General features: G+C 34.5%; 1 protein-coding gene across 2 annotated transcripts in view; it reads left to right on the top strand.

Moving 5' to 3' along the window:
- Nucleotides 1-26269, top strand: part of CEPT1 (choline/ethanolamine phosphotransferase 1) — a 39404-nt gene extending 13135 nt beyond the window's left edge. For both annotated transcript variants that reach the window (XM_036928906.2, XM_036928905.2), the window contains exons 3-9: nucleotides 4189-4336; nucleotides 5697-5838; nucleotides 17838-17922; nucleotides 23406-23537; nucleotides 24115-24273; nucleotides 24786-24911; nucleotides 25490-26269. In XM_036928906.2, coding sequence (XP_036784801.1) covers nucleotides 4189-4336; nucleotides 5697-5838; nucleotides 17838-17922; nucleotides 23406-23537; nucleotides 24115-24273; nucleotides 24786-24911; nucleotides 25490-25609 — 912 coding nt within the window. In that variant the 3' untranslated portion in view covers nucleotides 25610-26269. The remainder of the gene's footprint in view (nucleotides 1-4188; nucleotides 4337-5696; nucleotides 5839-17837; nucleotides 17923-23405; nucleotides 23538-24114; nucleotides 24274-24785; nucleotides 24912-25489) is intronic.
- The last annotated feature ends 478 nt before the right edge of the window (nucleotides 26270-26747 follow it).

Raw genomic sequence — 26747 nt, 5'->3', positions numbered from 1 at the left:
GTATAATTTAACTCACTTTGTATGCAATTACAAACACATCCTAAAGGTTCTTTTTTTTTACCTCCCTTTTTCTCCCTCCCCCATTCTTTGTATGTTATGAATGATATTCTGTACTCTTTGTCTATCCCTTGTGTGACATCTATTTAGCCTTAGGAATACTTCCATCTATAGCAGTCCCTCCAAAGTGCACAGTAGAGGTGGTTTGTGGGAGGTAAATTCTCTCAGCTTTTGCTCATCTGAGAATTGTTTAATCCCTCCTTCAAATTTAAATGATAATCTTGCCAGGTAGAGTATTCTTGGTTCAAGGCCCTTCTGTTTCATTGAATTAAATATATCATGCCACTCTCTTCTGGCCTGTAAGGTTTCTGTTGAGAAATCTGATGACAACCTGATGGGTTTTCCTTTGTATGTGATCATATTTCTCTCTCTAGCTGCTTTTAAAAGTCTGTCTTTATCCTTGATCTTTTCCATTTTAGTTATTATATGTCTTGATAATGTCATCCTTGGGTCCCTTGTGTTGGGAGATCTGTGTACCTCCATGTCTTGAGATAGTATCTCCTTCCCCAGGTTGGGGAATTTTTCAGCAATTACCTCCTCAATGACACTTTCTATCCCTTTTTCTTTCTCTTCTTCTTCTGGTACCCCTACAATACGAATATTGTTCCATTTCGATTGGTCACACAGTTCTCTCAATATTCTTTTATTCCTAGAGATTCTTTTTTCTCTCTGTGCCTCAGCTTCTTTGTATTCCTCTTCTTTAATTTCTATTCTATTTACTGTTTCTTTTACTACATCTGATGTGCTTTTAAATCCCTCCATTGCATGTTTCTTTTCAGATATGGAATTTCTTAATGATTGAATGCCCATCTTAAATTCATTCCTGAATTATTGAATATTTTCTGTACCTCCACAAGCATGTTATTTTTATTTTGAACGCTCTTTCAGGGAGATTGGTGAGTTCAGTTTCATTTGTTCCTTTTTCTGGGGTTTGTGAGATTTTGGTCTGAACCAGGTTCTTTTGATGTTTTGTATTTCTATGTGGTGCCCTCTAGTGCCCAGAAGCTCCAGTTTCTGCAGCTCCTCAGCCCCTAGAGTGAGGTTGGGGGTCATAGGGGAGTGCAGCTTCTGCCTGGGGGGAGGGAAAATCTGTTGCCTGATTCCCATCGGCAGTGCCAGTCTCCGGTATCAGAGCCAGTGGACCGAGCACACAGGTGTAAGCCTGTGTTCTTTGTGTCTCTAACTTTTGCAGGCGGGGCCTCCCTCTGGCTCACCTGACACCAACATGGTGACTGCCCATTTCCGAGCTGGTGCTGTCAGGCCAGAAGGAAGGCTCGGCAGGCTGCATGTCACAGTGGGGGGCCTCGGGGCTGAGGGATGGGGGATGAAGCGCCGAAGCTTCTCAAAGTTCCCAACCTGCTGAGCAGAGTGCGCTCAGACAACCTTGTCCACGTATCCCTTCTCCCATGCAGCAAGCTCCATGTAAACCCCGCCCCTTCAGCAGCCCTCTTGTTGCTAGGAAGCCTCGAAGACCGCCTGCCTTTCCTTTGTCCCAGACTGGCTGGATGTGGATCCCCTTCTCCATAAAAATCTCAGTCTCTCAAGCACTCCACCTGTCCCAGCTCCCCATCCTACAGAGCACCACACAGTGTAGGTTTCTGCTAGCGAAGCAGGTCTCCAGAGCCAGGTGTTCAGCAGTCCCAGGCTTCCACCCCTTCTCCACTCTGTTTCTTTTCCTCCTGCTGGTGAGCTGGGGTGGGGGAAGGGCTTGGGTCCCACCCAATCAAGGCTTTGTTACGTTACGCTGTTTTGTGAGGCCTGCTCTGTTTGTGAGGTCTGTATGCAGTCTGGTTCAGCCTTCTTTCCTGTTGCTGTTTTAGGGTTTGTTGTATTAAGTATATTTTCGTACTATTTGTGGTTTTGGGAGGAGTTCTCTGTCTCACCTCTCACGCCGCCATCTTGAATCTTAGCTATGTTGATTTAATGGAAGCCTTCCAGTAGTCCTCAGCTAGGATGGGGATCTGGTGCAACATGTAGGTTCAAAGGTAGCTCACCCACTAATGGTCATTTATTGAATACCCCAGAGTGTACCAGGTACCATGTAACCTGTAATACTTTTCCTCAGCCTCTGTTTTTAAGTGATTTGGAATTATTGAAGCAATCCTAGAATTAGTTAAATCTTTGGGGAAACTTCCAGAATGGAAACTACTCTACTCATGTATATTTGTGTGTATGTAAACCCCTCAGTTCTGTTTCCAAAGCTCAGTAAAACCATATGTTTCTTAGAATTTTTCACCTGAGTTGGTTTATATAAGAACATGTTGGCAAGGTTTTGCAAGTTAGTTAATGGCCAGACTGTAATAAGGTTATTTGCTTTTGCCACTTCCTACCCCCACACCTGTCAAGGTGTAATGGTTTCCTGAATGACAAGTTTCTTCATTCAATCAATGCATCTCTCAGGCTCATAATGCAGTTGAGACTATGCTTATTCCTGAATGAGAAGGTTTTCTTCTTAAAACACCTTGAGAGTTGTGACAGAATGGAAACAAGAAATATATAAACATAAGTAAAGATTTTCAGAAAAAAAGAAAAATCCAAAGACCAGAAGTTTTCATTTTATCTTTCTTATATGTATAATTATTACTGTCTTGCTGTTTTCTAGGATTATGTATATACTAATAGTTGAAGTTGTCTGTGTTCCAGAATAACAAAGGCCCCATTAAAATCCTAAGTTTAGACTCCAAGGAAGTTCCTAGCTATCTAGTCCCTAAAACTGTCCTACCCAATAGAAATTGTTTATGTACCAATTTGGTAGCCAGAGCCACAGGTGGCTGTTGAGCACTTGATATGTGCCCAGTGCAACTGAGGAGCTGAGTTCTTAGTTTTATTTCATTGTAATGAATTTAACCTAAAATAGTCACACATGGCTAATCACTACTGTCTGGGACAGTGCAGCTCCAGAGTTACTAGATTCCTTTGGGGGCAATAATCAGTAGACCCAAAATCTAGAAGCTGGGATTCTTATTCACACAAGAATAATCACTCAGTTCAGTGTGCTTGCATGTAAAGTATGGTTACATAACCATAGTTATTTCTTTCAGAATTTGTTAAATCTGGGTTAAGGGAGGCATCTATACTGTGGTCCTTTTAACTGCCTTGGAGTCCTAAAATATGAGATTCCAAGAAAATGTTTTAAGCAAAGATCCTTACCTTTAGTAACTAAAAACTAAGTAGATCTCTACCTGAGAGAAACCTCTTTGCAGTGCAGAATATACTGATTATTATTTGCAGCTCTGAGTAGTTTGGAGCTCTGAGCACATAATACTCACAGTTTAACTTGATAACCAATATATCTTTTGATAATAAAATTTTTTTCATGGCCCAGGCCTAGGAAAATAGTGAAAAGTCATACAAAACACTCATATATTTTCTTACTGAGAACAAATCAAATAGAAGCTCTCATTTTTTAACACAACATTTAAACTCAATATTAGTGGTTCAGTTTCTTTCTGGAAAAAGAGAAACTGTTCTTTGAAGATATGACCATAAGTACTTGAAAAATAATGTTCTAAGCATGACTGTGTACTAGATCATCATTTCCCTGGTGTTCTATGGAACACTGAAGAGGTGTGCTTAAAAATATGTTACGTGCTCAAATAAACCTGGAAAATAGCAGAATATTGTGCCCCCTTCTTGAATATTCACAGTATGCATCAGCAGTATTAAGGGCTGGGAAAAGTGCAGTAGAGATGTCTGTTAAAAAATGTTTAACCCAGTATTTCCCACGTGAGTTTATCATGGACATTTTTTTTCATGTAATACGTGTAAACATCTTGGAAGATACAATTTTGGGAAAACTGTACTAGATGATTCATTAAGTGACTCTTAGAATCTAAATGTAGGAGGAATCTTATAGAAGTTACCTAGTCTAATCTCTCACATGATATCCCTGAGACATAGTTATCCAGCATCTGCTTGAGCACTCCTACAAAGCAGGGAATTTAATTCTTTTATAATTCTAATTGCTTCAGAAAGTTTTTCATTATATAGCACTTGAATTCACTTCCATAGCTTCCAACTGGTAGTAACTTCTCTGGAGAATGAAGATGAAATAACTGCAAGTAAAAATATATTAGTCAAACAATGATGAATGTTTCCTAATACACTTGCCTTTCTTATTTTATTTCATAGGCACCTCTTTGGGCATATATTGCTTGTGCATGTGGCCTTTTCATTTACCAGTCTTTGGATGCTATAGATGGGAAACAGGCAAGAAGAACCAATAGTAGTTCTCCTTTGGGAGAACTTTTTGATCATGGTTGTGATTCACTATCAACAGGTATTGTTGACTTTTTTTTTATGTTAGTGGTTAACAGTGATAAAATGAATGTGGTCGACAATGTTAGAATAAATAAGAAGTTTATGGTGTTACTAGACATCAGAATCTCTTTGAAAATTAAGTATTTTCAAAAGACTTAATACGGTTAATATTTGTGCATTATTGACAGTATTGGGAAATTTAGAAATTAAATTAGTTTCTACTTATTTTCTTAATATTTTTAAAATCTTTACATATTATTTTGAAACTCTTAGGACGTAATTATCATCATCAAAAAACTCATAAATTATGCATAAGAATACAATAATGGGGGTTAAGAAATTTGTGGTCTTCATATTTAAATGGATATTGTGTCCAATTGAAATTATGTTGTAGACTTGTATAACTGTGATAACGGGCTTGGATAAAAAGACTAGAAGAAAGTACAGTGAAGTGCTAACAATAGATAAGTTACTATAGTTAGATTATAGGTGATATGTCTTTATTTGTACTGGTTTTAAAATAATACTGTAGTACTTTTTAGAGGGGGAAAAAGAGATTTAGAAACTAAATGGCAGTTTCTAACTAATCTTCCTGACAGGAATTCCCCCTCCAAACACACACATGTATTTTTATTTAGTTCTTCAGTTGGTTTCTTGTCATTTGGCATGGCATTTAAAATATTTTAAAAGAAACAAATATCCTTAATAGTTTTACCTCCTAGACTCAGATTCACAGCTGACGTTCATGTTAAAATCATTGTCCCTGTATATCCCAGCAGCAGGTTGCTGACTAGAGGAGAAGGAACAGTTGAGTTCTTAGAACTTTTCACTCAAGAAAAACTCAAAACGTCCACTGAGTAAAGGCTAGTTGGGACATTTTGAAAGGCTATTATAATTTAATTAGGTGACAGCAGACTAATAGGTATCCTATTTTTTTATTTTCAGTGATAGTCATTTTTGCACTGTAGTTTGAGTTACAAACTTTTATAGGAAGTCGTTAGCTATCAATCTAAAGCCAATAGGTCCCTTTGTGAATTATCTAGACCCTTTGTTTTCCTTCTTTTTTACTCTGCTTTGTAATTTTTTACCCCTTATTAGTGCACTATCACTAAGTTAGGAGAATCCCCCCACAAAATGCCAAAGTATTTTAATTGCTTTCAAGACTTTTGGTTCCCGTAAGTGGTGTAGTGAAAGAAGAGATTGAAGTTATGGGATAAAAGGCAATGTAGAAGATTATGTCCTCTTTCTTGTTACCTTAGGTAACTGAGAGAAGATGATACATCCACATTATATCTCTTTTTGACTCATCAAAAATCATTTCAAGCTCAGCTGATGTTTGTTATTCAGATTGCTCTTTCAATGTGATCTTTCTTTGGCAGTTTTTGTGGTTCTTGGAACTTGTATTGCAGTACAGCTGGGGACAAACCCTGATTGGATGTTTTTTTGTTGTTTTGCTGGGACATTCATGTTCTATTGTGCGCACTGGCAAACATATGTTTCTGGAACATTGCGATTTGGAATGTAAGTAACACTTAATAGTGAGTTTATTTTCTCTTTCAAATATGGAAAATGTTTTTTGTGGTATTTGAGTATTAGGAATTGATCAAATCTAAAATTAGTTTAGTAAATAAAAGGAGTTTAAAACCCTTGTTATTATAGCTACCTAATGGTCTCTGTACTTTCACACTTTTAAGAGGAAATACTAAAATCTCCCAATCAGTATTTTTAAATATGAAAAGCAGTAGCCCCTCCTCTCTCATAGCTATTTGTCTTTGCTTCAAATTCACTTTTTTTCCCTATGGTTTTCACCTTAACTCTGTTTTTGTTTTGACATATGAAAATGCATTTTCAGGAAAGATAAGTTTATGAAAGCAAAAAGAGACCCTTATCTCTAAATATCATAGCTTAATTAGATTTTATTTTCACATCGTTTTATTTATGAATCTTAAAAACCTCAGCTCTTGATAATTCAGTTGACATGAGCACACCATATAGATAACTACTGTCACAAAATGCCTAAGAATTTAAAAATGGAATACAAACTCCAAAATGTTTAAGTATCACAGGTCCTATTTATACTGCTTAAGTTAGTCTTTTATTTTCTTCATGGTGTAAGATTAAAGAGAAAGAACTTGAGAAAAGACTGAGTAATTTATGAAATGTCAAAATAAAAATCGCATGGCAAATGATAGAACATTTTGACTTAGTCTCTTTAAGGTGAATCATGATGGATTTTTAAATTGTACATCCCTAATAAACTTCATTTTCTAGATCTTAAAAAGACAAGAATGCATAGAAATTCAACTGTGCTCTATAAATTCAGCTCAGATAATTTTTGCTAAACTTAATAGAATTAAGATGTCCTAAACTTACTACAGTAACTGAATAATTATTAATACTTCGGATGTTAATGAAAAGACATGTCTTAAAAGTTTTCAAAATAAAAGGGTTTAGAGAACATGTTTAAGGTCCATTTGAAGGCAGTATCCTTAAGTGATGTTAGTGGACATGAGTGTCCAATCGAAAACTGTATACCTGTGCAATCACTAGCAGTTTATAAAATGATAGATACTCAGAAAATTTTGAAGATTTCTGATGTAAAAGCAGTTATTGACAATACTTTGTGCAGATATATTTTCAGTATTGTTTTCATAGCCTTAATCTGAATAATGTTTTCATTGTCTTTCTCTGCATTCAATAAAACTGCAAAATATAATGAACTTCTAAGATCACTTGGTTTGCCCTAATTCAGTTTTAATTTTTAGTTGTTACTGTTTTCAAAAATAACAACATTTGTAATATCTGTATTTCATATAGTTCATGTTTCATCAGTTATTATCTCACCAAACCCTTAAGGGGTTAATTTTCAAACCATTATTTTGAAAGCTTATTTATCTTCTAGCCCTAATTTATTCTCTTTCCCTTTCAAGTAAAATAGCACCAACCATATGATATGGGAACTGTAGGAAGGAGATAGAATGAACTGTGGAAGTAGAGAAAGAATAAACTGCTGAATGTTTTTAGGAATGATTTGATATCACAGCTTTCTAATTGCCAGTCTTAGAAGGTTCCTCATGGTGTATTCCTTTAATGAAATACATGCTTGGAGAATTGCTAACAGTTCCATATTGTTAGATCATAAGATACCTATAGGGGAGTAGCAGGATATAAGGCTGAAGAAATCCAGAAAATCAAGGGCCTTCTATGCCTGTCCAAGAAATGCAAGCTTTTGTCCTAAATCTGTGGGGAACCTTTGCAGTACCTAAAGCAAGGAAATGACAAAAGTACCTTTTGGAAAGATCAGTCTGGCAACATTTCTGAAGGTGAATTTAGAGTGGGCTATGACAGAAGGAGACACTTTAGGAAGCATCAGCCTCAGTAAGTGAAGAATGATGGAGCCTGATCAAGCACAATAGAGTGCTATTGGAGAGAAAGGGATAGGTTTGGAGAGACAGCTAAGGCATACAAGCTTTAGGACGTAGTCTCAATTTGGAATGAGAAAAAACTGAAGTGACACCCAATTCCTCCCCTTGGGTGGTTGGATGGAAGGTGGAGGAAGGTGGAGGAAGAGGAACCTATTTGAAGGGAGTGTTCTGTCAAGAACATGTACGTTAGGGTTTGTAGACATACAAATAGAATGAGAATAGTAAAAAACTTAGAGAGCCAGCCTAGAAAGAAGCACATGAAAAGTTACTGAACAGCCAGAGTGAAAGGCAAACTGGAATGAAAAGCCAGAAATTTCAAAAGAACAATGCTAAATGCTGCCAAGACTCAAAATGAGGACAGAAAGTTGTACATTGAATTTGGCAGTATGAAGCCATCCAGAATAATTTCTCTATAGTAGTGGAGTGGAAGCCAGATTGTAGGGGATGAGAAGTGAGTGGAATAAATGAACACACCATACAGGTTGCTTACAAAATGTGTGGCTGTGATGGGAAAGAGCAAGTCATCAGTTAGAGGAAAGAACAAGGGATCAAAGGAAGGAGAATTCTGTATTTTAATATAAAATCATACAGAAGAAACTGACTAGAGAAGAAATCAGAGATACCAAAAAAGAGAGAGGGTGATTTATAGAACTAGACTGCTGAAAATGCAGGGCCAAATGAGTTGAGGGTAACAGTCAAAGGACTTAGATAGGAGGACACTCTCCCATTGAGACTGTAGTGATTCCTTGTAATGGTGTAAAAATATCTAGAAACGTTGAGACCAGTTTGAATTTAACGTTTTAATTTAAATTAAATATTAATATTATAAGGAATTGGTTTCAATTTGGGAAGATTGTATACAATTTTCTGAAATCCTGCAGTCACATTAAGATGACATTGAATTTATTTTTTAAATTGAAATCAAGGTACAACATTCGTAGAAATATACTGTGAGTGCTTTACATTTAAGGAGATATTTATCAAAATGCCAGTGTAATAGAGGCATATAGAACAATATAGATGTTCCAAAACAGTCTTAAAAATATCATTTTAGATTTCACATATATGTTTAAAGAGCAGATAAAACAGGCAGGTGAATAATAGGTTAAATGTTGAAGTAAAGTTTATATATATGGAGGAGAAAGTCCAAATTTTATTTTGTTAAATTAGGAAAGAACAAGGTCAATTCTCAAAGGTAATTTGAGTAAAGAAATTTTTTTACATTACTTGCTTTTTCTTACTCCTTAGGGGAAAGTGAAAGCAGCCTGAGACACCTTAGGAATTTTATTTTAAAACATTTTTATTTTAATTGCTTTATTTCAATGTTTATACACGAGTGAAAAAAATCACAAGGGTTTCTTTTTTATATGTAATAAATTCAGGTTGTTATATGTTTTATAACCTTATAAAAAACTATGTCAAGAAAGAAATTATTTATTTTGCTTAGTCTGCTGATGTCATTATCTTTAGTTGCTATTAAGTTTGCTCATAGTATCTTGAACAAAAATAGGTACTATGATTTAATTGATCCATAACTAATTTCCATTCAGAGTCAGGTGTTGTGGGAAAGCCAATGTGACTTGGATACATTGTCCCTGAAATTATGAGCTGTATCTTCTAACATTTTGCTCTGATCACAGCTAAAAGCTGCCTTGCCCAGAGAATGTTAGTACCTGTCCCAACTAGACAGACTCCCATTCTACCAGCACTTCTGGATTCAGCAAGTAGATATCTGATGCAGATGAGCACTGCTCACAGGGACCCTTTCAGATCCAGCTTAGCCCTTTCGAGAGTTTTACTAGCCCTGATGAAAGACTAGGAGGGAAATAGGCTCAGAGGCTAGAACTTTATAGAAGGATTGGGCTAATGGAAGAATTTAAGAATTATGAGTTGAAGTTCATTTGTAAATATTTTTTAAATAGTCTTAAAAATGTTTATAGATTATATGAATTGGAAGAGTTCACATTTCCTTTCTTATGGCCTAAACTCTATATATCTAGGTATTTTTAAATATATAACTTGCAGATGTATGTATAGAATTATTTTAATTTATTTAATTAAATGTGTAGAAATTCTAACAATCTTTAATGAAATTATCTTTATACAAGACATAGGCTTTAAAACAGTCTTCCATACTGTGAAAGGTCGAACACTTACTTAAATTTTCAGGAGAAAAAAAAGAAATTTTAATAAATTGAATTCAGGCCAAGTATAACTTGCCGCAAGTGTTACCTCTAAATTATCTTGTCGGTATATCAGCTTGGTCAAGGCCCACAATTTTCATGGGCTTCATTTCCTAATTTGTAAGAGTTTTGGATTTGATAGTATTGAAGGTTCCTTCTGTGATTCTGTTAATTTCACAGATACTATTTCTAGTGTACTTAGTATTTATAATTATAGTAGGCAGAGTATTTATCTTCACTTCATTGCATTTTTCAATCCATGTTTCTAAAATTTCATGTACACATTAGTGAAAATCTCTGCCACCACATGCTTATTTCTATGTTTTTTATTTAAGAACTGAGTTTTTCTTTTCTATAGTTAAATGAAAAATTTTAATAGGTTAGGTATCCCACTGTTGGTATGACAAATTCACTTTAATTTTTATCCAATTAAAGAATAAGTATCTGAAGACCTGTAATTGAAAAATATTGTCTATTACTGTGTAATCTACTTTCTGTGGATTAAGAATTAGGAAACTTCCTATTGAATGAGAGCCTATATAGGATCTGCATATCTTTAAATGTTTAAGATTTATCACATGAATTATTAAATACCAGAGATTTTCCTTTCAGTTTCTTGTTTCCCTGTGTACTTCTTTTTCTCAGCAATTATTCATTCATTTAGACTCTGCCCATTTCAAGTTTATCAAACTGTTATAAATAATATCTTAAAACAACCATTTGTGTTAATGTAGAACCTATATTACAATTTGGACTCTCCAATCATCAGGTAAAATCAAGGACCTCTGTCTATCTCAACATTCATCAGTTCTTGATTTTGATGATACAGTTTTTATTTGAAGGCTATTCTGTACTGCTATTCCAGTCACCACCTGTGTTCCCAAACTTCATTAGTGATTGAATTGGGTGTGTTACTCATTTTTACCACTAATAAACTAATCCAACATAGTAGAGTGTTTTAATGCTGGTGTGGAGTTAAGGGAAGAGAAAGAGAAAAAAGGATAAGATTCTAGACTACAGATTATCAGAAAATAGGACAAGGAGAAGACCAATATGATTTTTGTCCTAACCATATCCAAAGAAGTCAGACTTTCCTACTTGCCGTTTCCACATACATGTGCTAATGTTACTGAGGAGAAGTAGGAGGGTGATGAGGTGTGGGTGGTGAAGGGGTGCAAGATGATTAGTGGTTTTCAAACACATAAATGACTGCGTTGGGGCTTCTGAGAAGCATTCCTGTCTAGGGAAATCTGAGTAGGGTCTGGCATTGAAGGGACCTATGTCACAGTGTGGTGATTTGGCGTGTAGTATTCACCACTCCTGGGTAACAGAGTCAACTGTGTGTTTTTAGTTCTAGTGTCTCCAGCTGAATATTTACAAGACATTTATTCACTGTGTTACAGTTTTATTTTTAAAATTTTTCTATTTTGACTTGGGTAATAAGAAATACATCTATGGGTAAGGAGAGTAATAGGATTATATAAATTATATCATTCTTTAACTGTCTTTATAAGGGGAATGCTACCTCTTAAATCTATTTTTGCTACTTGTTTTAGTAGGGCTCTTTAGCAAAAGCTCTGCATAAAGTTATTTTGAAATGTTTGTTTCCTTATGCATAGATTCAATGTTACAGAGTCCCAAATCATAATTATAATATGCCAGCTTGTCACAGGAACCCTGGGACCTTGGTTCTGGAACTTCACGGTAACTGCTAGAATATTCATGCTGTTCAGTGAACAATGGTGTGAACTCAATAAAGACAGCACCTTTGTCATGCACAGAGTAATTAAAATATCAAAAATCAAAAGTCTTCCTGGTGGTATCTCACAGATGAGCAGGTTATTAGAAAGCAAATAATTTTATGTATTATAGGGCAATAAAAATCCACCCCATTAAACAAAATTTTTTGAAAAATAATATTTCTGGTGATTTGATGCTAAAAACAATTCTCTCTTCCATTTACCTACTATGTCTAGTAGCATTTTTGTTCTATGTAATATTTTTAAAATAAATACCTTTCCACCATTAAATGTAATTTTTTTGGTATTAATATTTTGAAAATAGAATAAAGCAAGCAGAGTTTTCCTTAGATAACTTGAGGACTCTATAAGTAGGGAAGATTCAGTTTATTCTCTTAACTTCTTTAGTATATCTTTTAAGCAGTCTATTTCTACTTGTTTTCAGTAATCTTGGCTTAAAAAAAAAAAAATTAATGCCAAAAGCTATTCTTCTGTTTCTTTTCTTTATTGTTTTCCTCTCTTAAGCTGTGCTTTTAAAACTAAGTATCCTCAGCTTTTCATATTACTATATTATCCTTTGAATACCCTCCTTTATTATTTCTGGATTTCTTTTGTTTTTAGTAAATATTTCCTTAGTTAATGCTAAGAGTAAGTAATATATTTGTACCTCTCATATTAGAATTGTAATTTTGACCTTATGACTTCTATAATTTCAAAAGATTTATTAGGAAATGGTCTCCCAGTAGAATAGTCCAGAATCATTCATACTTGAGTATGAAAAGGCTTCTACTTACAAGAATAATAGAGCTTAGATTCCATTTATTTTGCAGTTCAGAGAGTGTTGGGGAACTGTTTAAAAGAACACTGACATCATTCTGGCAATACAAGGCTACATTAGGTTTCCTACATTGAGTCTCCATGCCCAGTGCTTCAATAATTTGATAGAAATAGTAAGTCTTTGGTAGCAGAGTTCTTTCTGAAAGGTATATTGCAGCATTGTAAATCCAGTTATTCAGTGGCAGTAAGGATGGCTTTGAACAAAGATTAATAGTGAGGGATAGTCTACATCTTTTTTTCAAAATCAACTTAGAATGTAGAGAATAGTGAGATACTACAGGTGTGCATATTTTTAGGAGCAAAACTAAATCCATTTTCATTTGAATTTATCATGTATTTATATAATTGCGGGATTCCTTCCTAGGGTAGAATAATGTGCATAGTTCAGGATGTGTTATTATTCAGCAACCTTTACCATTAACCTGTTTTCTGGTACTCTCCAAAGTCCTGACGTTTTATGCTCAAGTAGTTGTTTAGATGCATAATTTTCGATAGCTTACTATTATTATTATTAATTATACTCACCAAAAATCTCTCCCCAAGTGTTAGTAAAATTAATAATCAGGATACTTATTATAAACTTTTACCTTGTCTGTTTGTGATAACAAAGTACCCTGTATTTATAGAGCCTTTTATATGAAAATGTTTCTAGAAACTAATGCATTTTAATTTTAACATCATGAAAAATATTTTGGAAATACATTATTTTAACAGTTGCTAAGAGATTTCATTTTGTTTTTAATGTTTGTTGCTTTAACAACAATTGATTTAGTCATTGAAATGAAATTGTCAGTTGCACTTTTTTTTTTTAACAAAGTTCAGGGGGAAAAATAAGCTTCAGAGGGAATTGTTCTTTCTAATTTGTTTCCAGATTAATTCATTAGTATCTAAATGTATTCTGTTGCCTATTGTTTTCTACTATTTTAGGGAAAATTGTGCTAGAATACAAGAAGCATCATCCTATACAGACATATTAGTGATAGTAAGTTAAAAACTTATGACAATGTTTGCCCCAGTTGATTAGAAGACTAAAAATTAGGAGAGTTTTTGCATTTGTAGGATCACAACTCCCAATTTCTTTCAAGATTCTGCCATTGATTATCTCTGTAACTTGGAAAAGTCACTTAACTTACCTGACTAAATTTCTTCATCTGTAAAATGGTGGTAATTCCTGCCTCCTAGAATAGTTGTGAAGATTAAGAGTCAAAAATGTATTGTGCTGACTATAGGGCCCAGAGAGTTCATTATTATCGTAATGTAGTGAGTGTTCATTATCATTATTATTATATTAATTTTAAGGCCCATGTGAGTTACTCCCATTTCCAGATTTCTTCTAGAACTGATTGTGATAGTTTGAGCGGAAGAATAAGCCCATGATCCCTTTATGTAACTCCAAGATTATTACTCAGTGAGGTGAGAGGACGCTCCTCATTCTTGCTTCCAAAAGGTGATAAAAATATGTGCAAAAGGATAGCTCTTAAATTGAGTCCTAAACTTTAGTTCCTCTTAGATGACTTACTCTATTCTGGTCTTTGGCTGTTTTTCCCTTCTTATTCAAAGTCACTGTGTGGGTGATGGTTGTTTTTGTTGTTTGTAGTCTTCTCAAATAATCTAAAAATCCATATAGTCATTCAAGTGGTAGATAATACTGTTTAAAATAATTGAGCTGATCTAAAAAATAAATGCTTTAGACTTTCTGTATAAATAACACTTAAATTTAAAATACTCGTAGTTATTATTACTCAGTTGTATGGTTAATGTTATTTAACATTAATCTAAGCTACCCATGCCCAGTTTGACCCTTATCAAGGATAGAAAGTAAAATATTGGAAGGTTCACTTTCTTGGCTAATCATTATTTCAGTCTACCAGTACTTCACCCTACCCATGGTATTTTTGGTATAATGCCATATTGTGGTTATGCATAAGTTCTTGAGAACTTCAGATCCATTTACAAGTAATTGCAGACCTGTAGTTAATAGCAACCTATTTCTTGAGTAGGATTCCAGACACCTTCAATGGATGACTTTTTAAACAAAATGTTTCTTTTTGATTAATAAATAACTCACAAGTAAAATTGTACAAATCAATTTCTTTGACATTGTGTATTAAGCCCTAGTACATATTCTGTATGAACCAAGCTAGTATCCAGCCCAAATTACAATTACATTTACTATGTACGATTTAACAAAATTATGTTTCTAAATTAACTGCAAGTATATCTGTGAAATGCATAGAAGGCCACATGTAGAAGAATAGATTAAATTGTCTTATTTTTTATATTAGAAAGGAAAGGCACATACAAATTCTGGGAAAAGATGATTAACATGCTTATCAGCTCTCACAGAGTGTCATTTAAATCCCTTAACATCCCTCAGTGAATGCTGAGTCTGGCTGAAGTTCAAGCCAAATGCATTTATTAGGTGTTTCTCTGAACACTGAGAAATAAAAATGAAGCTTTCAAGATAGAAGCTATCCTCATAGCTAGCTTAGATAATTTGGGTTTGTTACACCCCTTACTCACTTTTAGAAGTTGTTATTTTGATGTAATAACTGATGATCTAAGCTGCCTTTACGTTATATGGCGACTCCCTGAGATCCTTACTCCAGCTGGATTTCTCTATTCCCTATTTAGAAGATTATTTATATTCATTTAGATCACCTTGATCTCTTTATCTGTTAATCAGTAGAGCATTCAGATATTGTAAAGAGTGATGCCCAAAGGATTTACTAGATGTTGCAGGTTATATTGACTGTGGACTGTCACAATTACAGCCTCTCCCAGTGGAAGAATAGGAGCTTAGTCTCCACACTGGCTTGCTTCTTTCTGTTTCTCTTCCGTGACAGCCATCAGAATGTTTATTGCTGGCTTGCTGTAGTAATTAACGTGTGTTCTGGCCAGAGTACTCATTATGAATTATCTACAGCAATTAGGAGAGTTCTTTTTGTCTCTTCACAACCTGTGTAAAATAAAATAGAAATAGGAAACTATTTAAAGCAATACCAGTCAAGATATAACATGGACTGTCATATAACTAGCTCTCTTCTAAACACGATCATTAACTCTTTTTTACTGTTTATCATTTCTGCCACCCATCCTTCTTAGTTTGCTTAGTTCCTGTCTCTGGGGATGGCCTCCTCCTACACCCTTTTTCTTTGGCAGTCAAGGTTAAAGCCATACCTCCAGGAGTGGTAATAGGCAATTCTCATGATTCAGAGCAGAAAGAAGGGGCTCATCCAGGAGTGCAGGGTATTCCTCTAAATCAGATAAGCAAACAGGAAAACTATTTTTAACTACCAACTGGTAAGTAAGTTTTCCCTGGCCCTCCCTCTTTACATTAAGGCGTCCTTAGTTTAAATACAATGACAGTATCTCAGTGGTTTAGAAAATCCTGTCTTCCATGAATTCCAAAGAAGCTAATCAGTAAAACTGTCCCTCCAGTATGGGACTTTGTAAAAATCTTTCATGTTTCCTGTCTTTTTTACATTCATCCAAGATACAAAGACTAATGCATGAGGTTCCCTCCATTTTTATTTTGTAATTCTATACTTCTGGCCCTTCCCCTCCCAAAAGGCTACTTCATATGTCCAGCAAAGTGTTGTAAGATGTCTACCCTCCTCATCCCAAGACAGAGTCGATCATCTTTGACACCTGCTTAGTCTCCTGAGTCTGCTACTGAGGGTAATTCCCCTTATTGGCAACACCACTCATCAGGTCAGCTCTACAGATTCTTTTTAGTCTAATTCAGTCCATTTTTTTCCCCAGTAAATGTGTATATCAAGATACTACATCTCACTGTATGTTTGCAGCTCAATAATCTCCTGTTTAAGAAACATTCTTGAACAAGGATCAGTTTTTTTAGTTGTGAGAGACCAATTTCAACCTAGTTATTTATTATGGGTATGAGAGTTGATGTATCTTTAGCTCACATTACAGATTGTTTTAAGTATCAGTTTTAGAAATGAGGGATCTTGTCTGCTCTGGGAATTGAACCTTTGCTGTTATTGATACCTAATTTTCTTAGACTGATTTTTCTTAATTTAACTTCTTAATAGATCAGTTACTCACTTTGTTTAAGAACTAACATTACAAAAAAGATACACAGTGAATAGTCTCCTTCCTATCATCATCTTCCAGCTGTCCAGTGTCTATACTGTCCTTTCCAATAGGGAACCACTGTATTAGTTTGTAATGTATTCTTTCCAGAAATTTGTTATGTAATTACTGGCAAAAATTAAAATAGAATATTACTTTTTTTTACACCAAAAGTAGCCTATACACATTCTGCAAGATTGTTTTTCAACTAAAACATCTTTGATATTTTTCCATATCACTGTGTAGGGAGCTGGGCCACTCTTTTTTTTAAAAGCTACCAAACTCTCCATTGTATGTAAGGACCATAATGTCTATAGCTACTCCCTCATTGAGGGACATTTTTTAAATGTTGCTGTTATAAATAATGCTGTAATGAATAACCTTGTATAAACATTTTGTGCAAGCATATCTGTAAAATAAATTCTAAAAATTAACAGGCATTTGGATCCAATAATCTGGGAATGATAATCTCAGGATTATGACAGTGCTAGACTGAAGGGAAGGAATACCAGTTTATGCTTTGCTCCTCAACCTTTTTGCCCATATTCTTTTTTTCAGACTTTCAGACTTCTAATTTCTACTGCCCTGTTTTTGTATCAGATGTGTGTCTTCTTGCCTGTAAAATCATTTTCAGCAACCTCAAAGCTAATCCTTGGCTGCTTTCAATATCTTCTTTCCAGAAATCTTAGGCTAGTTGACCTAATAAGTATAAGAGTTTGATTGAGAATTGGGTGATTTTTTTTCTCACACCCATACCATGGAAGGCATTAAATGAATATATCTAAAGAGCAGTGAGTTTTGCAAGGTCTCAGTGATTTATGTTACTTTAGGATTTCCATTTGATACTACAAAGCACTTATTTCAAGGTTTCATGTTAATATAGCAATATAATGCAATCCTCTGCTTGACACTCAAAATTTAATGCAACACCCCCCTCCCTTTTTTTTTTGGTGGGAAAGGTTAAGCTACAGTTTAAGCCCAGCTCTTCAATTAGTCAGAAATTTCCTTTGGAAAGGAGGGGTTTTTATTGCTCTGTGAAATTCATCAAATTAAATTAGAAGGTTCTGGATTTTGTTTGATTTTGCTCATAACAAATTTTTGACAACCCCTTCTCCCCTTTCCTCAGTATTCAAGATTTTTTTCTATTGTGCATGATAGAGGAATGCTGCTAAGCTTGCAAGTAGTTAACTTGAAATTGTTTTGAGTAATTTTGCTTTTTTTTGGCTTTTTTACCTAATCAGAATTGATGTGACTGAAGTGCAAATCTTCATAATAATCATGCATTTGCTGGCAGTGATTGGAGGACCACCTTTTTGGCAATCTATGGTAACTTTGTTCACATTGTGTATCCCATGTAATGTATGTTGTCTTTGCTTGTGTTTTCTAATAGAAAATAACCCACGTAAAGGGTGATACATAAAATGATTTTAATCCTTCTGAAAGTGAAACACCATAGCAATGGTAGGACACAGGGCATAGTGAATTTTACTACTTGGACTCATGTGGTATGTTAGGCCCATTCCAAGGCTATTATTTTTGAAGGCTGTCTGTATTATTTGTCATCCCCTTTTACAGCTGAGGAACTAGCAGATAGTATAGCGAGTTAACCAATGACAAGATTAAATCAGATCTTTTTGTCTGAGCTATGTGAGTCTACTAGTTTTTCTGTCATATGCCTAAAGCCTAATAACAAATATGGGGACATTAAATTAACTTTGGCCCCCAAACAGAATAAATATTAAAATCGGTGCCATTGGGATTATTTTACAAAGTTGGGACCTTGATTTTCAGCTTGACTTGAGATTTTGTCTCCCCAATAAACACAAATTCTTTTCCACAAACTTCTGAAAGAGGGAATATAATATGTATAATGTGGGGGCCAAGAACACAGGCTCAGGAACCACACTGCTGAAGTGTGATCCAGGCCCCACTGCCTACTTACTGTGTGAACTTCATCAGTTATTCAGCTCTCAGTGGCTTAGTTTCTTCCTTTGTACTAGTACCTATCTCATAAGGTTATTTTGCAGATTAAATGAGTGCTGTGTGTAAAGGACTTAGAAAGGGGCTCATCAAATAATAAGCCTTCAGTAAAAGTTGTTGCTGTTCTTAAAACTGTAATGTATCTTTCCAGATTTGAGTCAAAGTAGTTTGTATTCTTTGGTCCAGTAACTGCTGATTGCTACCACCACCCATTCAGAATATAGTATTTGTAATTTACTTGGTATGATCTCACCAAAAAGATTTACTACTCCTAAATGAACATGATTCTTAAAAATCATATTAATTTTTAGGTATAAGGGAAGTTTACTGAGCTAGGTTTGTCCCTTACCTAACTCACTTAAGGATGGTAAATTAGATGCCTGAGGAAGTACAATTGATACATTTCCCTAAGTATTTGTTACCAGAAGGTGTTTAATGCCTTTTGTGGGGACAATAGGGTTATGAGAAGGGAGAAGATGAAGGAAAAAGAATCCATAGTCAACCAGGAATGTTCTGAAACTATTCAGTCATGTACATAATATCATTCAAATTCACATCTTTCCTATACATTAGTCTATGAAGACAGTAGGGTTTCTAGTGAATTCTGAGAAATATCCTTGTGAATTCTGAATTCTTTAAGTATAGATGAAGATAGATGGAGATAATTTTATTACTTTTCTCTCCAGTAGGTTAAATATAGTTATATATATATATATATATATATATATATATATATGTTAAAATTTTTTTTAACTATATTTTTAAACAATTTAGCAGAGTAGGGGCAGGAAAGAAAAAATTTTCTTTTCCTGGAATTAGATCATAAAGCCTAAAGCCTAGCCCCACTGAAATTTTTTATATCTCTTGACTATGTTATCATTTAACTATATTATTATTATTAATCATTGTATTTTGTGTTTTATACCAAAACATCCCCCCTCCAAAATTATTTTAAATATCATAACATATGCATATTACCTATAAAGTTTCAGTATACCAATAACCAAAAAAAATGTGATTTCTGGCTTGATCATCCACAAATAAGTCAGCATCAGGTATATATACCTAATTATCCTTATCAATATGGAAATACATAAAGCACTGTTGTAAATGAAATTGCGGGTACACATGTGCTCTACACATATCCTTATCTTTAAGTGGTGCCTGGCAGTAAATTTGCTCCAGTGATTAATTTGCTCCAATTAATACATATAATCTATACTATATGTGTTCATAATAGATATGATTTTTTTTCTTTTAAAAGGATCAAATATTTTGTCCTATTATACTGGTAATTAAAATAATATAATCATCCTTTTTTTATGATATGTTTTAAAAAGCAGTCTGAGGAACTCTCAGATCCAGGACTGAAATGAGATTCCCAGGGCCGTTTTATTATTAGTATCATTGATCCTACTGTTGTTACCATTAAACTAAAAGGGAAGGACTTGACTTCTCTGGTGATATTAGAGAAATATTCTGTGTTCTTTGAACAATTCCCAGTACAGACTCCCATAACTGATCTCAGACCACTACCTTTTTTTCTTTTACTTGGCCCTCTGGGTTCATTGCTGAATATGCTGTTTCTAATTGCATTATGTTAGATCAGGAAAGATAATTGCATTTGGTGATCTTACTTATTTGTATGCCAAAATGGAGAATACGTATTTGTTTAGGACCCAGATGTGACTTTTTCGTCTCTTTTGAGATTGAGAGCATAAAATGAAAGTTGCTTTCAAAATCATCAATAAAAGGTAAAAAAGGCTTTTACTGATAGTTAGGAAGTAAATTTATGTTAATAAAAGCAGAGCAAGTGCCTTCATAAAGCCAGGTCCAGAAGGTCAGCTGTTTTGCAAAGATAAGTGATTTATAATATATCTGCTACATATCAATTACTCATTTCTTTCTGCCTTTTTTTTTTTCAGAGGTGGGTTTTTACCAGATTGTAACTAGTTTTTGTTGGTTTTAGTTATTAGTTTTTTTTTTTTAAAGAAAGAATTTCCATGCCCAGAAAGTCGGTGCATGGTTTATATACTGTAAGAAACAAAACAACACAATTTTTGTGCATTGCTTTTCCAAAAGGAATATGCCTTGGAACTGTCTTCTATCATATCACTCTTTTTTTCTACAAAAAAGGAAAATATCATCACTTTGAAAGGGACCCACATAGAATCTGATGGTTATTTCCACTTTTAAATGTAGTAGTTGATTAAATGGGTATTAAACCATGAGACACCTTCTGGAATCCAGTTTAAGCAAGTGGTGAAACTATAGGTGAGGTGTCCGAATTCATTAGGTAGAATTGAAGATTTACTGTATAGCATAATTTATCTGTATCTCATTCTTAAACTAAAAGACTTAAGAAGTACCCTTATACTTAAATAATTCAGACGTGATTTTCTTTAAACACACGGTGGACACTGTAATTATTGTATTTTAATAGAATTCACTTACATCATGAGTATTTACAAATGAGCAGTCTTACATCTTTGGGAGAAAGTAATCTTAAAATGATATTTTCTATTTCTACTAAAATTTACAAAGCCTATAAAAAAAACTACTAACAGTTTAGTAGCTGATACTCTGCTGTTTTTCCCTGGCTATGACAGGCACCATGATCCAAAGGAGTTTTTAACTCTTCCCAATCTCAAAGACTACCGAAACTCTGGGTGGGCCCAAGATAAAGGTGTTTCCAGTGCAGTTTACCAACTCTTTCTATAGAGTGGGCGCACTTTGGCCACCTTGAATGAGTTCCAGGAGGATGAGGACAGAAAGGAAAAGATTGGGAAAGACAGAATGTGCCCACCTTTCTTGATCTTGAATGTGATGTGAAAATGGCAACACTTTTAGTGCTTTTAAAGTGGTTCAGTTAGTGCTGACATTTAAGGCACCACTTGGTGAGGCTTGGGATTCCTCTCATTCCAGCTTTCCTTTCACTTTGCCTCAGATTTTCTTGTAGCTAACTTCCTTTTTCCTTAATGTGGGGGCAAGAATACTTATTTGTATTGTCTCAGAACAGTAATTCTACATAGAGAGATCTTAATCTTCATCCAACAAGTATATATTGAGCACCTAACGTTATGCAAGGCTTGAGAAAGAATATAAAAATCAATTCAAACAAAAGTCCTACACTCAGGAGCTTATGTTTTGGTGTGTCACATATGACAGAAGCAGAGAGGGCCTTAAGAATGTTTATGATACTTGGCTCCTAAATTTATAGCTTTCTTATTTTGTGGTCCAGGCCATTTACTAATTTGCCTGGTTTCTCTCATGTTTCTGTTTATGCTTTCTTTCAATGGGCAACAATTTTCGTGATCCTAAAGCATTTTCACCAAATTTAAAAATGCAGTTGTGACACTCTTCAGTTTAATTGTGGCGCAAATTACTGCTGTGCCAGGGTTGGCACTCATTCAGTACCCTGGCACCTGTTAATGAATTAATGTTTTGCTGCTTTTGAAATCCGAGGGAGTGTATTTTTTTTCCCCCTTGCCACACAGGGCTTTTGTCTATAGAGGGAAAAGGAAACAAGCCAGAGTACTGAATTTCAGCTAGGTACATCAGATTGAGATGTAACATCCTTAGTCTTCTGAACTTGAGCAGAAAAATCTCTTGGAGTTCAAAGCAATCATGGTGTTGATTTTCTCCTTTATGAAAAATAAGTTTTGAATTTGTGCTGTAGGGTTTAGAGATCAATTAGGGAAGGAAGAAGACCATTTAGGATGTTCCATAAAATGATTTTTTTTAAGTTGTCCTATATTTCATTTTAGAAAGTTAAACTATGTCACATACAACTTGAGATTTGAACAGGTGATTTCAATTTTTTGTTTTGGAGATGTAGTTTTGTAAGAGGTCATAGAGTTGTATAAACAAACATTTCTAAAATGTTTTCATTGTAAGAGCTCATTGCTTTTTAAACCAGTGTGGGCTTTTAGAATCTTCTTCCTATAGTCATTTATTTCAGTTGCTAGAGTAAATCAAAGCAGTGGTGCACAAAGAGAATCTTCAATTATTTTTAAAATTTATTACAAGTATATTGCATTTTAAATGATGACTGTTGTGCTGGCAATATTAAACACATCTCAGTCCCTCACCATCACCCCCTTACTTTAGGTAAATCAATCTGTATTTTCAGAATACTATAAAAATATATTACTTCCTTCTGAAAATTAAACTTATGTGTTAAATTTTGGATACACAATTGTAGAGCTTTACCTGCTTGGATGAGCCTGACAGGTTTTTTCCCCTGCATATGAATGCTTTCCTATTTTCCCTCTGCTTTCACTAGCTGCCTGTATCCAAGTTTGGAGTTGGGAACTTTCCTGAATAGACCTTTTTTGCCTTCTGTCCTCTAATTTGCAGATTTTTTTAAATCTAGCTGCAAATATTTCTTGTCTTTTGTGCTCCATGCTTTCTCTCTCATAGCATTTAGTAACGAGTACAGATTTAAAGGTAGGGTTCCAAAAATGTACAAGAGAAAAGGCAAAGTACACTTCTTTTATAAAAAGTCCAGAAGATAACTTGGTTCACTGTTGCCAGACTTCTGGGATGGGTTGGGTGAAATCAACTTAGCTTATGACACTAATTAATAAAGCTGAATCAGTTATTTTTTTATTAAAGGTTGATGTCAGCAATGGTATTAATTTCTATGTAGTCTCATCTCTTGAAACTTGTTAGATTGCTTATAATGGGCAGAAGAGGGAAATTTCTATTAATTTAAGTATTTACTAAACTGAAGGGAATATGTGGGAATATGAATCGAATATTTGACTGTTCGTTTTCTTATTTAATTTGTATGTATTTTAATTGTTCTCTCTCTCTACCTGTTAAAGATTCCAGTGCTGAATATTCAAATGAAAATTTTTCCTGCACTTTGTACTGTAGCAGGGACCATATTTTCCTGTACAAATTACTTCCGTGTAATCTTCACAGGTGGTGTTGGAAAAAATGGATCAACAATAGCAGTAAGTATGTTGAGAATTAGGCTTGGGGTTGATTAATGATTGTGCATTGAGTCCCCTATACAGAATTTTATTGTTGTTAACAACCATTTGATCAATAAATATGAGAGATGCCCTCTCAAAAAAAAAAAACAATAGCAGTAAGTATATCTTGAGATTCCCAGTGATTGTTTATGCTCAGACTTGTGTGGTTGCTTTTTCATTTGAACTGTATAAAATGGCTTGTTAATTTAGAGTTTCTGTTTAGTCTTTTAAAAAAGTAATATAAAACTTGTTTGATTTATATATGCTTATATAAACATTTGTGCATGCACACACATAGACACACACACACTTTTATACACACATTTTTTTTAAAGTATAACCTGTTTTGTAAAATAAACCTGGTCTCTTAAGTAAAATCCTAACTAATCCATACTGCCACTTTTTCATTTGCTGTTCTGGTATTCAAGTTAAAGAAACTGCTGTCAGAAACTGTGAGGTTCTTAAAGTTTGAATCGATCTGTCTTACAGCAGATCTATGTAGTATCTGGTCAGTATTGAATACCATTAATTTATTTCTTCTCTTTATTCTATACAGGGAACAAGTGTCCTCTCTCCTTTCCTCCATATTGGATCAGTAATTACATTAGCTGCAATGATTTACAAGAAATCAGCAGTTCAGCTTTTTGAAAAGCATCCTTGTCTTTATATACTGACATTTGGTTTTGTATCTGCTAAAATCACTAATAAGCTTGTGGTAAGCACCAAAGTTTTTGTTTTAACTTTTATCGTATTTTGTGTTATGGCCATAGTTCTCATTCCATAGTTTCCTAAGCAGTTTTAGAGTTTGCTTTCTGCCAATCAAAATCTCTGGACATCAACACAGGAGCTGTTTTTACTCTTCTGTGAAGCTACAGCCTGAAGTTACCAAAAGCTCCTTAAACCTCTACAACTTTTCTCCTTTCTGTCCACAGTTTAATTTGGTGATTTAGTTTATCTGCATTCTTCAGTCTCATTCTGTACACTCAAATTAAGGCTCCCTCTGTAAAGTATCTTTTGAGGGACTTATTTGGCATGGTGTATATCCCTTTGGTGTATAACTCTCACACACACTTCATATTATCAGTTTTTTAGTTTTGGAAATTTAACAAATACTGCTAAGTAATTCTTAAAACTCGATATTTGAGCACAATGCTATGTACTTACTTGTGGAGCTCACAATTGCTCTAATATCAAATGCCTACGTCTTTGATTCTCTTTTATTCATAGGTCGCACACATGACTAAAAGTGAAATGCATTTGCATGACACAGCATTCATAGGCCCAGCACTTTTGTTTCTGGACCAATATTTTAACAGCTTTATTGATGAATATATTGTACTTTGGATTGCTCTGGTAAGTATTGTACTATGTCCTATTTCATAATATGGTGGCTACTTATTTATTTCAGTGGGCTAGTCTGAGAGTAACACATATAATGATTTGAAATATTAGAAAACCACATTTATGGGGCTTTGTGAGAGTTCCTTATGGTTTCATCTTTGAGCTATTTTTTGCATTATCTTACTAAAATTCCTGCCTACATCAGGGCTCACAAATTCCAGATTTCTGACTGTAAAGTAGGTGCTGGCAAACTACACTCTGTGGGCCAAAAGCTTGTTTTTGTAGATAAAGTTTTATTGGAACATGACCATTGGCAATCATTTATGTATTATCTAAGGCTGCTTTCATGCCACAGTGTCAGAACTGAGTAGTTGTGGCAAAGACAGTATAATCCACAAAGCCTAAAATATTTACTGTCTAAGAAAGAGTTTATTGATTCTTAGTGTAAAGGAAAAATTCTAGAGGAAGTTGAGTTATTAAACTGTATGGAATTGTAGGTGATTCTGAAGAGAATAGTCAGAAACTGCTCCTCTTTACTTTGAGGAAGCTTAGGGATGGCCTGAGAATCTAATAGTCTCTTTTTTTTCCAGGTCTTCTCTTTCTTTGATTTGATCCGCTACTGTGTCAGTGTTTGCAATCAGATTGCATCTCACCTACACATACATGTCTTCAGAATCAAGGTCTCTACAGCTCATTCTAATCACCATTAATGATGTAATTGGTGTTTCACAGGAAACTCATGTTTTTTGCAGAAAAGAATCTGAACATTTTGAGGAGAATGGTGTGGATAAGAACAAATATAATTTATAATAATCAATGTTGTATAACTTTTCTTCTTTGTTATTGGTAACACTCCTTAACTGTGTGAAAATGGGAATTTCAAGTTCCATCCTGTAAATTGTACATGTTGTCATACGGGGTTTGGCCCAGAAAGCATGCAGGAACAAAATGCCATGTGTTTGTAATTTTCCTGGATTCAGAATAAAATTGTCATGGGGAGCAGATCCCCACTGGTGAAAATTTCTAATGTAGAATATTTACAGGCCAAAAGATGGTTGCTTTATAATTTTAACAGATCATCTTTTAGTGATCCTTGTTAGTGTCTTCTCAAGCTTTCTTTACTAAGGAGCTTAGTTTCTGGCACAGATATATCCCACTAGCTTGTGAGGTGGAACTAGTGATAAAGACATTGAATTTGGATTGCGAATTCCCCTACTTTACATTGTTTAAGAAGTCTTTTTTTTTGTTTTTAAATTGCTCAAGAAATGGTATACCTTACAGGCTTGGGACATCCTGTTAGCATGCAAAATAATGTGGTAACTTTGTTGATCCATTTTATTTTTTTAAATAAATACATGATCTAAAAGCCAGCTTTTTTGTCAGTTTTATTCAGTGGAAAGATAAAACCAAATCTTAATGCCATTTTTAAAAATTTAAGCAAAATTTATCTCTGTTATTTAATAAATAAGAAAATTTTGGTGAGCTGCATTATCTTTATGTGTCCTGTAACCTTTCTGTTTTGTATAAACTCTTAAACCTAAAACATAGGACAACTCTGTTCATTTTCTCTCTTGATGGGTTTTTTGTTGTAGTTATCCCCCTTGAGATTATGAGTCTTTCAGGAATCTCAAACCCTTCTCCCAAATTTTCAGTCAGAGAGGCCTTGGACCTCTCTAGGCACTTACTGAAAAATTGCCCTCTCCTTTTCTGGCTACTCAGTAGCTATACTAGAGAATGAGATGAGAACTAGGTGAGAATCAATAACCAAAAAACCAGAACTGTTTCCATTGTATGTAAACAGTTCAGTTGCTTGAATAAATAGGGAGACAGCAGAAAGGTTTAAACTAT

The sequence above is a fragment of the Manis pentadactyla genome, chromosome 4 (assembly GCF_030020395.1).
Source record: "Manis pentadactyla isolate mManPen7 chromosome 4, mManPen7.hap1, whole genome shotgun sequence".
Lineage (NCBI taxonomy): Eukaryota > Metazoa > Chordata > Mammalia > Pholidota > Manidae > Manis > Manis pentadactyla.
This window is presented reverse-complemented; position numbering and strand designations above follow the sequence as displayed.